The sequence below is a fragment of the Coregonus lavaretus genome (assembly GCF_964263955.1).
Source record: "Coregonus lavaretus genome assembly, chromosome: 27".
Taxonomy (NCBI): domain Eukaryota; kingdom Metazoa; phylum Chordata; class Actinopteri; order Salmoniformes; family Salmonidae; genus Coregonus; species Coregonus lavaretus.
The window spans coordinates 15486015-15499353 of record NC_140014.1 but is presented as its reverse complement, the minus strand read 5'-3'; the positions used below and the strand labels follow the sequence as shown (position 1 = coordinate 15499353).

Sequence of the window (13339 nt, the reverse complement as noted above, 5' to 3'; positions counted from 1 at the left end):
TATTGAATAGTTTGGGGTAGGCCTCGTCTCCAAGGAATGCTCCTCAGAGTCAGATGCTGATGACAGGTTGCCTATGCTGGGCAGATGGTGCAAAACAGCAAGTGGGAAACAAAGTTTGAGTTGACATATAAATATTCCCCTAGATTCATGCCCATTGGTTGAAAGAAAGGAAAGTGATTATTGCACCAGTGAGCCCATAGGTTAATCAGCAACCGTGGTGGAATTGCCTTAAGTGTGCCATGCTCATAGGCTGAAGTTAATAGGTGAGTGACATTCCACATGCTTGCTAAGGGTAAAGGAGGAGGAGAGAAGTGACACTAAGCTGATGAGGTAACATTGTGACACTACCCTATAAATAACTGCTATGCTGATGCAGTAACATTATAAACACTACCATATACTGTATGTCCGGGCCAGGGTTGGGTAGGTTACTTTCTAAATGTAATATTTTACAGTTACAAGTTACCTGTCCAAAATTATAATCAGTAACGTAACTTTTGGATTACCCAATGTAATCGGATTACTTTCCCCTTAAGAGGCATTAGAAGAGTGTCATTATAGTGGTCTCTGACTTGTGGTCTTAAACTTGCACCTTTTTTCAGCGCTGAATTGAATGGCATTGAGAAAACAGAAAGATATCATAATGTATATTTTTTTCGCAAAACATCCTTTCTGAATTGAAAAGTAATTCAAGAAGTAATCACCTAGTTTTTCAGAAGTATCTGTATTCTGTTTACAATATTTTTGCTGGTAACATTACTGATAACAGTTACAGTCTGTAATTAGTTACTCCCCAACCCTGTATGTCCCTTTCCAAATGTGCATATGTTAACTTAGGCAACCATTCATCATGGTTATATTATTGAATCAGCAGACAAGTGAACTTAATTGACAGCATGCACAATACCATATTTTATAACCTCCAAAGACATCCACGGCTCTGTCGCCATAGAAACAGAATGCAACCATAGTCATTATCTTCTCAAACTGTTGAGCTGAAATAACAAGTCCAGTACCTACTTCACTGAAGTAAGAAACAAAAGGACTGTCACAGACTTCATTTGGAGAAATAACGACATGGTTGAGTTGTGATCTATGACCTATGGAATATTCACAAGATGTGTTGGTGACATTCAACTCTTCTTTAAATAGTCAAGCGAGTCAAGCGTCACATACACTACCGGTCAAAACATCAACTGTTCAGAGGAGACTGTGTGAATCAGGCCTTCATGGTCGAATTGCTGCAAAGAAACCACTACTAAAGGACACTAATAAGAAGAAGAGACTTGCTAGGGCCAAGAAACATGAGCAATGGACATTAGACCGGTGGAAATGTGTCCTTTGGTCTGGAGTCCAAATTTGAGATTTTTGGTTCCAACCGTCGTGTCGTTGTGAGGAGGAGGTGTTATGGTGTGGGGGTGCTTTGCTGGTGACACTGTGATTTATTTAGAATTCAAGGCACACTTAACCTACCACAGCATTCTACAGCGATACGCCATCCCATCTGGTTTAGGCTTAGTGGGACTATCATTTGTTTTTCAACAGGACAATGACCCAACACACCTCCAGGCTGTGTAAGGGCTATTTTACCAAGAAGCAGAGTGATGGAGTGGTGCATCAGATGACCTGGCAAATTATATTTTCTCTTGCCACATATTCAAATTCCTTTATTATGTAATGTCATAGCTTGTAATAATAATAATTTTGACGAAAACCACATTTTGCTTCTAACGTCGTTACAAGTTACTACGATATTCCTTCTTAATTGGCTCGATAATGTTATGGGAAAAGGGTTTATTGTATAAATATGGCAACTCCACTTGCTGTGAAAAAAAAGATGTGGGCTAGTTTTCAGGCCATTTGCCCGGGTTTTGAGTGGTCATTGGGCTAGAAATTTTAGCTAGACCTGACAACCCTGTCCCCACCTCTAGCCAGAGCGCAGAATATCTGATGAATTTATGAACGGACACCACCAGTTGAATATGATCGGTGTCAGTAAACGTTGGCAAAAAAAAGGTAATTAAATTGTTTCAAGCAGCACAGTTACAGTCACCAAAGCTCTAGATAACATGAAAACAGCCTAACCAGCACTGCTGGGGTGAGAAAAATGATGACCAGAGTGCACTCTGACACACTGGAGGCAATTTACGAATGCACCCACTGTCTCAAATCAGTTGATGATAGGATTTAGACAAGTTGTAAATCAAATCAAATGTTATTTGGTCACATGCGCCGAATACAACAGGTGTAGACCTTAACGTGAAATGCTTACTTACAAGCCCTTAACCAACAATACAGTTCATGAAATAGAGTTAAGAAAATATTTACAAAATAAACTAAAGTAAAAAGTAACACAATAAAATAACAATAACGAGGCTACATACAGGGTGTACCAGTACCGAGTCAATGTGCGAGGGTACAGGTTAGTCGAGGTAATTATTAAAATAACAATGAATTTATTTTGATATGTAAATTCATACAATTTCATTCTTCCACCAGAATATATGGTCCGGACAGAAATCTGGTTTGTTATTTCATTTGGTTATGTTGCTACAGAGGTGACCCAGTCTTTACATTTTTTGCATGGTTGCTATGCAAAAGGACTGGTCGTCCATTCTAAACAAAATGATTGCTATGCAGGCTGGATAACGTTCTAGCCAACTTCAGCTAACTCCGTCACATAAAACATTGAACCTGGAATAATAATAATAATAATAATAATAATATGCCATTTAGCAGACGCTTTTATCCAAAGCGACTTACAGTCATGCGTGCATACATTTTTTTTTTTGTGTGTGTATGGGTGGTCCCGGGGATCGAACCCACTACCTTGGCGTTACAAGCGCCGTACTCTACCAGCTGAGCTACAGAGGACCACAATGGAATGACAGTACACTAGCTGCATTTTTGTTTGTTTGAGCTTTCTTTCTGTTTGGCATTTACTAGGATTTGCCATGATAATGACGTTAATGTGTGATTTCGCCTAGCTCAGAAAAAATGGTATTGTCTGGTCTGGGCACTGTTCAGTTTCTATGTATGGTACAGAGATCTAAGTTCTAAAGTGAAACATTGTTTTCAATGTCAGACAGGCAGACAGTGAGGCTTATATTAACCCCCGTTGTACCAAACTCAATGCTAGGCTGGAAGCAAGAGGAACTAATGTACGAGTTGAGATAAATACAAGAGATGATTCGGAAAGCAACATGAACATTATATTCTTATGGAGGCACAGTGATAATTTTCAGATGGAACTGTTAGCAGGCCTGCTTGTCCAATCAGCATCCAGGATCCAAACAACCAGTTTTATAATTGAGCGATAATGCCTGAGAAGCCGGTGTTTGGAGGATATATTGGCACAGGTGTTAGGCCCAAGACGAATTCGAAGTCCATTATATCCTCCAAATACCGGCTTCGAGGGCATTATCACTTTTATACAACGGGTTAACAACATATTCAAATAATGATTGATATATTTTCATTAAAAATGTTATTTTGATTAATTTATTCATACTATTTCATCCTTCCACAAGATATAGTCCCGACACAAATCTAGGGTTGCTACCCAAGCCAGCTGGTCGTTCGTTCGTTTTATCGGTTCGGTTGCCAGAGATGTGACCCAGTCGTTCAGTCTTTTGTTCTGTATCTATGGATGCGACCCAGTCGTTCGTTCTAAATGTTCCATTGCCATATTGGCTGGCAACGTTCTTTTCCCTTGCTTGCTAGCTATCCAACTATGGCTAACTTAAAGTCACGTCAAACAGTGCAGCCAGAATAACAACAAAGTAGCTGCATTTTCATTTGTTTAAGCTGTTTTGTAGTGACATTTATTTGGATACATCCATAACAATGAGCTAATGATGCGCGATTTCACCTGGCATAGAAAATGTGCTCTCTCGTAAGGAAACTGTTGTTCGAGAGCTAGCCAACAACACAGCTAACACAATCACTTCAAACTGAAGCTGGAAAGACTTCAAACTAGCTGCACTTCGTTTCATTTTACCTGTTTTCTATTGAGAGTTCTTTGTATATATCCATAAAAATGATGCTGATTCATGATTTCGACTGGCTGAGAAAAGCTGTCTACCTGTCTGTCTCATCCCGACTCCTGACACGTTCATTACTATGGGACAGCTGGAAATCGAATTTGAATATTGAAACAATGTTGCAAATGTCGGAGAGACAGACAGCAAGGTTTATAAAAATCTCCGCTGTTGAAAACTAAATGTTAGTCTAAAAGAAATGTGAGATAATATATAGATTAGTGGAGATCAAGTTTATAAATTGCCTGGCTGGGCTGATGAGACAGTGGATTGCGCAGTCAGACGGAACAGAGTAAATAGGCATTTTAACGTCATAGATTTAGCCGGTGGTAACTTGTGGAATAGACACCGGCTGGAATGCGGTTTTAACCAATCAGCATTCAGGATTAGACCCACCCGTTGTATAATTAAGTAATAAGGCACGAGGAGGTGTGGTATATACCACGGCTAAGGGCTGTTCTTAAGCACGACGCAACGCGGAATGCCTGGATACAGCCCTTAGCCGCGGTATATTGGCCATATACCACAAACCTCTGAGATGCCTTATTGCTATTATAAACTGGTTACCAATGTAATTAGAGCAGTAAAAATTTATGTTTTGCCAATCAGCATTCAGGGCTCGAACCACCCAATTTATAATTAAGCAATAATGCATGTATATGGCCAATATACCACAGCCATTGGCTGTATGCAGGCACTCCGTGTTGCGTCGTGCTTAAGAACATTCCTTAACCGTGGTATATTGGCCATATACCACAGCCCCTCATGCCTTATTGCTTAATTATACAACGGGTGGGTCTAATCCTGAATGCTGATTGGTTAAAACCGCATTCCAGCCGATGTCTATTCCACAAGTTAACACCGGCTAAATCTATGACGTTAAAATGCCATCTGACTGCGCAATCCACTGTCTCATCAGCCCAGCCAAGCAATTATAAACTGGTTAACAACATAATTAAAACAGTAAAAATATTTTTGGGTCATACCTGTGGTATACCACAGCTTTCAGCCAATCAGCATTCAGGGCTCAAACCACCCAGTTTATACTGAACATAGGTGCATAAGTAAAAGCAGGAAATGCATCACCTATGCCTCTACTGCCATTCATTCCAATTAGACTGGTTTTGGATTTCTTCCGGACCAAGATGGCTGCCATTTTCGCTCGATTATGGAATTTTGAGGGTTTATGACATAGCCCCTCTAGTAATTTAATAGGACCTCTTTGCTTGAGAGAATCTCTTCTACGAGAGAGCTGGAGTACTATCTGACTGATTCACTATGAGCTCTCCTTCCTCCCACTCCATTGACTGGGTGTCTACCTGTCCTGTGTGTACTAAGCACTACAATGTGGCCCGGCATCGGCCCAAGCTGCTGCACTGCGTTCACACATTCTGTCTCATCTGTCTGGAAGAGATAGACAGTCGCACCAGGAGGGGGGCGCTGCCGTGCCCCTCATGCATACAGTTGATCAAAGTACCGCACTCTGGTGGGGCTAAGCTAGCGGATCATTTTGCCATCATCGGTTTGGTGACAAGAAGAGTCAGAAGGTGGCGTCTACTGTGAGAAACATGCAGACGAGAAACTGAAGTTCTTCTGCACATCGTGCCACAGGTATCAACATGAGCATGCGAACACCCGCCCGCATGCCCACACACGTGCGCGCCTCTGCCTAAACGCAGACTACGTGCTGTGCGTAGGGCCCCACGGCTGCTAGAGGGCCCCCGATTACAAATAGGAACTCAATCGGGGACTCAACTTACTGTTAAGAGTTAGAAAAGTAGAATAGTAGAAACAAAGTGTTGTCGTGCATCAGCAGTTTTCCACTGACAGTCACTCAATAAGCCCATGCCAGCTACCATTTTTTAAATTTAATGCTAGGCAAAGTAGTCTAGCCAGCTATCTAAACCTTGTAGCAATCATCACCAAATGACTGACCGGGCACGCAGGGCATGTGCCCAGGGGCCCTGACCTCCAGGGGTCCACGATTGATTATGTTAGACGGTCTAACTCAGATATCATATGAACATGACATAAATCATGGCAAAATCTGTAGAATCACTTGGGGCCTGTAATGCCAAATAGTGTCCCCCGGCCAAAAAGTGTTCTTTACCATATATTTGTCTTTATATAAGAAAATATTGTTAAATAGGAATAAATAATTTAAGCTGTTTTTAGATTGACGTTGCTAGCTACTGTAACATTTCTTATATACCTCAGCCTGCCTAGTCAGCTAGCCAGCTACAGTATCTTTGAAAATAATTAGACGACCTAAGATTACGGTTATCCTACCAACGGGACATTTAAAACTGTAATATCTTATGTTTCACTGAGTCGTGGCTGAACGGCGACATGGATAACATACAGCTGGCAGGATATACAGTGGGGAAAAAAAGTATTTAGTCAGCCACCAATTGTGCAAGTTCTCCCACTTAAAAAGATGAGAGAGGCCTGTAAATCCAGAAAATCACATTGTAGGATTTTTAATGAATTTATTTGCAAATTATGGTGGAAAATAAGTATTTGGTCAATAACAAAAGTTTCTCAATACTTTGTTATATACCCTTTGTTGGCAATGACACAGGTCAAACGTTTTCTGTAAGTCTTCACAAGGTTTTCACACACTGTTGCTAGTATTTTGGCCCATTCCTCCATGCAGATCTCCTCTAGAGCAGTGATGTATTGGGGCTGTCGCTGGGCAACACGGACTTTCAACTCCCTCCAAAGATGTTCTATGGGGTTGAGATCTGGAGACTGGCTAGGCCACTCCAGGACCTTGAAATGCTTCTTACGAAGCCACTCCTTCGTTGCCCGGGCGGTGTGTTTGGGATCATTGTCATGCTGAAAGACCCAGCCATGTTTCATCTTCAATGCCCTTGCTGATGGAAGGAGGTTTTCACTCAAAATCTCACGATACATGGCCCCATTCATTCTTTCCTTTACACGGATCAGTCGTCCTGGTCCCTTTGCAGAAAAACAGCCCCAAAGCATGATGTTTCCACCCCCATGCTTCACAGTAGGTATGATGTTCTTTGGATGCAACTCATCATTCTTTGTCCTCCAAACACGACGAGTTGAGTTTTTACCAAAAAGTTATATTTTGGTTTCATCTGACCATATGACATTCTCCCAATCCTCTTCTGGATCATCCAAATGCACTCTAGCAAACTTCAGACGGGCCTGGACATGTACTGGCTTAAGCAGGGGGACACGTCTGGCACTGCAGGATTTGAGTCCCTGGCGGCGTAGTGTGTTACTTATGGTAGGCTTTGTTACTTTGGTCCCAGCTCTCTGCAGGTCATTCACTAGGTCCCCTCGTGTGGTTCTGGGATTTTTGCTCACCGTTCTTGTGATCATTTTGACCCCACGGGGTGAGATCTTGCGTGGAGCCCCAGATCGAGGGAGATTATCAGTGGTCTTGTATGTCTTCCATTTCCTAATAATTGCTCCCACAGTTGATTTCTTCAAACCAAGCTGCTTACCTATTGCAGATTCAGTCTTCCCAGCCTGGTGCAGGTCTACAATTTTGTTTCTGGTGTCCTTTCACAGCTCTTTGGTCTTGGCCATAGTGGAGTTTGGAGTGTGACTGTTTGAGGTTGTGGACAGGTGTCTTTTATACTGATAACAAGTTCAAACAGGTGCCATTAATACAGGTAACGAGTGGAGGACAGAGGAGCCTCTTAAAGAAGAAGTTACAGGTCTGTGAGAGCCAGAAATCTTGCTTGTTTGTAGGTGACCAAATACTTATTTTCCACCATAATTTGCAAATAAATTCATTAAAAATCCTACAATGTGATTTTCTGGAGAAAAAAAATCTCAATTTGTCTGTCATAGTTGACGTGTACCTATGATGAAAATTACAGGCCTCTCTCATCTTTTTAAGTGGGAGAACTTGCACAATTGGTGGCTGACTAAATACTTTTTTTCCCCACTGTACGCTACATCGGCAGGATAGAACGGCTGACTCCGGTAAGACAAGGGGTGGCGGTCTGTGTATATTTGTAAACAACAGCTGGTGCATAAAATCTAATACTAAGGTTTTGCTCACCTGAGGTAGAGTATCTCATGATAATCTGTAGACCACACTATTTACCAAGAGAGTTTTCCTCTATATTTTTCGTAGCTGTCTATTTACCACCACAAACCGATGCAGGCACTAAGATTGCACTCAATGAGCTGTATAAGGCCATAAGTAAACAGGAAAACGCTCATCAAGAGGCAGCGCTCCTAGTGATCGGGGACTTTAATGCAGGGAAACTTTAAATCCGTTCTACCTAATTTCTACCAGCATGTTAAATGTGCGACCAGAGGGAAAAAAACACTAGACCACCTTTACTCCACACACAGAGACACGTACAAATCTCTCCCTCGCCCTCCATTTGGCAAATCTGACCATAACTCTATCCTCCTGATTCCTGCTTATAAGCAAAAACTAAAGCAGGAAGCACCAGTGACTCGGTTAATAAGGAAGTGGTCAGATGATGCAGATGCTAAGCTACAGGACTGTTTTGCTACCACAGACTGGAATATGTTCCAGGATTCTTCCGATAGCATTGAGGAGTACACCACATCAGTCACTGGCTTCATCAATAAGTGCATCGATGACGTCGTCCCCACAGTGACCGTACATACATACCCCAACCAGAAGCCATGAATTACAGGCAACATCCACACTGAGCTAAAGGGTAGAGCTGCCGCTTTCAAGGAGCGGGACTCTAACACGGACGCTTATAAGAAATCCCGCTATGCCCTCCGACGAACCTTCAAACAGGCAAAGAGTCAATCCAGGACTAAGATTGAATCGTACTACATCGGCTCTGATGCTCGTCGGATGTGGCAGGCTTGAAAACTATTACAGACTACAAAGGGAAGCACAGCCGCGAGCTGCCCAGTGACACAAGCCTACCAGACGAGCTAAATCACTTCTATGCTCGCTTCGAGGCAAGCAACACTGAAGCATGCATGAGAGAATCAGCTGTTCCGGATAACTTTGTGATCAAGCTCTCTGTAGCCAATGTGAGTAAAACTTTTAAGCAGGTCAACATTCACAGACGGATTACCAGGACGTGTACTCTGAGCATGCGCTGACCAACTGGCAAGTGTCTTCACTGACATTTTCAACATGTCCCTGACTGAGTCTGTAATACCAACATGTTTCAAGCAGACCACCATAGTCCCTGTGCCCAAGAACACTAAGATAACCTGCCTAAATGACTACCGACCCGTAGCACTGACGTCTGTAGCCATGAAGTGCTTTGAAAGGCTGGTCATGGCTCACATCAACACCATTATCCCAGAAACCCTATACCCACTCCAATTTGCATACCACCCCAACAGATCCACAGATGATGCAATCTCTATTGCACTCCACACTTCCCTTTCCCACCTGGACAAGAGGAACACTTACGTGAGAATGCTATTCATTAACTACAGCTCAGCGTTCAACACCATAGTGCCCTCAAAGCTCATCACTAAGCTAAGGACCCTGGGACTAAACACCTCCCTCTGCAACTGGATCCTGGACTTCCTGACGGTCCGCCCCCAGTTGGTAAGGGTAGGTAACAACACATCTGCCACGCTGATCCTCAACATGGGGGCCCCTCAGGGGTGCGTGCTCAGTCCCCTCCTGTACTCCCTGTTCACCCATGACTGTATGGCCAGGCACGACTCCAACACCATCATTAAGTTTGCCGACGACACAACTGAGGTAGGCCTGATCACCGACAATGATGAGACAGCCTATAGGGAGGATGTCAGAGACCTGGCAATGTGGTGCCAGGATAACAACCTCTCCCTCAACGTGATCAAGACAAAGGAGATGATTGTGGACTACAGGAAAAAAAAGAGGACTGAGCACGCCCCCATTCTCATCGACGGGGCTGTAGTGGAATAGGTTGAGAGCTTCAAGTTCCTTGGTGTCCACATCACCAACAAACTATCATGGTCTAAACACACCAAGACTGTCGTGAAGAGGGCACGACAAAGCCTATTCCCCCTTAGGAGACTGAAAAGATTTGGCATGGGTCCTCAGATCCTCAAAATGTTCTACAGCTGCACCATCGAGAGCATCCTGACTGTTTGCATCACCGCATGGTATGGCAACTGCTCGGCCTCCGACCGCAAGGCACTACAGAGGGTAGTGCGTACGGCCCAGTACATCACTGGGGCCAAGCTTCCTGCCATCCAGGACCTCTATACCAGGCGGTGTCAGAGGAAGGCCCCAAAAAATATCAAAGACTCCAGCCACCCTAGTCATAGACTGTTCTATCTGCTACCGCACGACAAGCGGTACCGGAGCGCCAAGTCTAGGTCCAAAAGGCTTCTTAACAGCTTCTACCCCCAAGCCATAAGACTCCTGAACAGCTAATCATGGCTACCCGGACTATTTGCATTGCCCCCCCCTGTTATTTTATTTTACTGCTGCTCTTTAATTATTTGCTATTTTTTAAAACTGCATTGTTGGTTAAGGGCTTGTAAGTAAGCATTTCACTGTAATGTCTACACCTGTTGTATTCGGCGCATGTGGCAAATAAAATTTGATTTGATTTCTCTATGATACTACAGGCTCTCTGCTAAGGAGGAGTGGGAGTGAGCAGAGAGTTGTCCACCTAAGAGGCATCGCTATAGATGACAGGGGTAATGTCATAGTAGTCAACCACAGCGCTGGAGAGGTGGTTGTTCTCAGTAGTGAGGCGAGGTGGCTGGGCTGGGCTGCCAGAGGGTTGACAGGACCTCAAGAACTGGCACTGAGTAATGACAGGGTGCTTTTCATTGCAAACAGCCAGAACAACAAGAACATTATAATATTCCCTTATCAATATGAAGATACAGTAACTAATTCTAGCTTTAAAAAAACATTGACTATCACTAAATGCACTAGCACTTTTTAAGGACATGCACTATAATAAACCTACAGCACAAAAGCATTCAATAACTCATTTTGATTTATGAGCACAATGAAATCTCTTACTCATAAATCTTCATCATCATCCAATCCAGAGTGTCCATGTCCCCCCTATAGGAGTTGAAAGGTAAGCAATATAGATGGGTATGTCGCAACAACTCTACTGCGGCATTGCTTTGGGAAATGAATGGTTTCTGGAGCCCTCATGCAAGGTAATAATGGGGCCCTTCGCTAGCCTAGTGCAAGAGAGAAAAAGTCACAAATCCTGTAAAAGTACATGTAAACTGGGGAAGAGCCCCGACCAGGTACCTGAGTATATCTCCCTGCTCTTCAATTTCATCAGCCACCTCTTCACACCTGCAACAATGATGTGAAGAAGCCCGTCATGCGCAGGGCAACGTTACAGTAGCCCTGAAACCGGTCAAGGCAAGGCAATACACTAAGGACCTTCACACAGGAGACTGCCAGTAATACAGTGGTTAACATACAGAGCAGCAACAATATTAGATAATTTGCTTATATAAAATCACCACCCATCCTAACCCCAAACTGAACAACATTTAAAATACCTGTTACAGTTTCAAATAAGCAGAAGCCTTCTGCAGTAGCATTGACTACACCCATCAGCATATATTTACACTCCCAGCTGAGAGGAGACAGAAACAGCAGGTCTGACAGTACGTCAACATCTGTCAGATAGAAGACTGTGATACTCCAGGGACCATGCAGACAGATATGAACCCCCCTCACCCCTTGCTGGCTGGCTGACAGTGCATCTCCCCCTGTCCTTCTCCCCAATCTGCCTCTGCTCTGAATTATGTGTTTGGCTGGGGCACCTGCTTTTACCTGTGTTCGTGTCAGGTAAGATACAGCAATGCTTCTGCAGGATGCTCGGCAGCACCTGTGTAGGGAGAGAGAGAGAGGGATAAAAAAAAATTAACAGTTGTGTCACAGCAGAATGGATGGGTATTAGTCCTGGGAGAGCATTCAGCCATACTATGGCCTACAATTACAGCAATAGGCAACAATTTCTCACCTCATTTGTATGGGCTGAGAATGATCCTCATGTTTATGTAAATGGTTATGTTATGAAGCCTTTGAATTATGCAGTAAGCCGTGAAATTGTGGTCCAGATACAGATGTGTGTGTGGGTGGACCATTTAATTCTGAGACAGTCTTTTATCTAAACCTTGGCAGAGGTGGATTTAGTGGTGTGGAGAGGAGAATGTGATAGGATAACAAGTATCTAGCAGTACTGCTCAAATGGAGGAATAGAAGACCATCTGATCATTTAATCTGATGTGTTCACTACAAGAGTGAAGAAGCCTGATTTAGAAGCATTTTCTGCTACATCAACAGTTTGACAGGAAGCTATGGAACAAAAAAATAGAACAAGCACTTACTGTAATAACGATAAAAAAATTTAAAAAAATAAATAAAAGAAAAAACAACTATATATATATATATATATATATATATATATATATATATATATATATATAAAACAAATGAACATTAAAAATATACTCTAGAAATAGAACATTTGAAAAATATAAAAAAATACATTGTAAAGTGGTTGTCCCACTGGCTATCATAAGGTGAATGCACCAATTTGTAAGTCGCTCTGGATAAGAGCGTCTGCTAAATGACGTAAATGTAAATGTAAATGTAATGTACTATTTACATTATTTGTATGATATAATTAAGCAACAAGGCCCGAGGAGGTGTTGGCCATATACCACAAACACCCGAGGAGCCTTATTGCTATTATAAACTGGTTACCAATGTCATTAGAGCAGTAAAACTAAATGTTTTGTCATACCCGTAGTATACGGTCTAATATACCATGGCCTTCAGCCAATCAGAATTCAGGGCTGAAACCACACAGTTTATAATGATCAATAACACATTGTAGACTATCCAATGCCTGCTACTCGATTTCACCTCTATTTCATCTTTTAAAATGAAATATATGATCTAAACACAGCATAGTGAAATGACTTCCCTCAGCACCAGCAAATTCAAACTATTTTCATAGTCTAAACTAAAGCTTCTTATGTAGCATTTTCACTGAAAATAACACAAAACTAGAGGCAGGAATTGGGGTAGAGCAAATCTTGGTTAAACCAGAACAAAAATCTTGCTAATTTGGTTTACGTAGCCTGTCCATGAGATATTAGTGTAGAGCAGGTGTCACAGCAAACAGCAGGTGTCTGTTTATTGTCATGACTACTGATTGACAGGTTCATTGTCATCAAAATGACTTTCATAATAACGACCGCTCGGCGCTCTCCCATTTACCGATGGGAAGAGCAGTGGGAAGGGAAGAAATAATATTCCCTTTATTTGCTCTTCTTTGTAACTTCAAACACGTCAATCTACCAGAGTTAAATCAGGT

At 42.4% G+C, this 13339-nt stretch overlaps 1 protein-coding gene across 1 annotated transcript in view; it reads right to left on the bottom strand.

Moving 5' to 3' along the window:
- LOC311103169 (disks large-associated protein 2-like) overlaps positions 1 to 13339 on the bottom strand; it is a 307883-nt gene that overhangs the window by 257017 nt on the left and 37527 nt on the right. The window contains exon 2 of the mRNA XM_084144717.1: positions 11788 to 11842. Within this exon, the coding sequence (XP_084000843.1) occupies positions 11788 to 11842 (55 nt within the window). The remainder of the gene's footprint in view (positions 1 to 11787; positions 11843 to 13339) is intronic.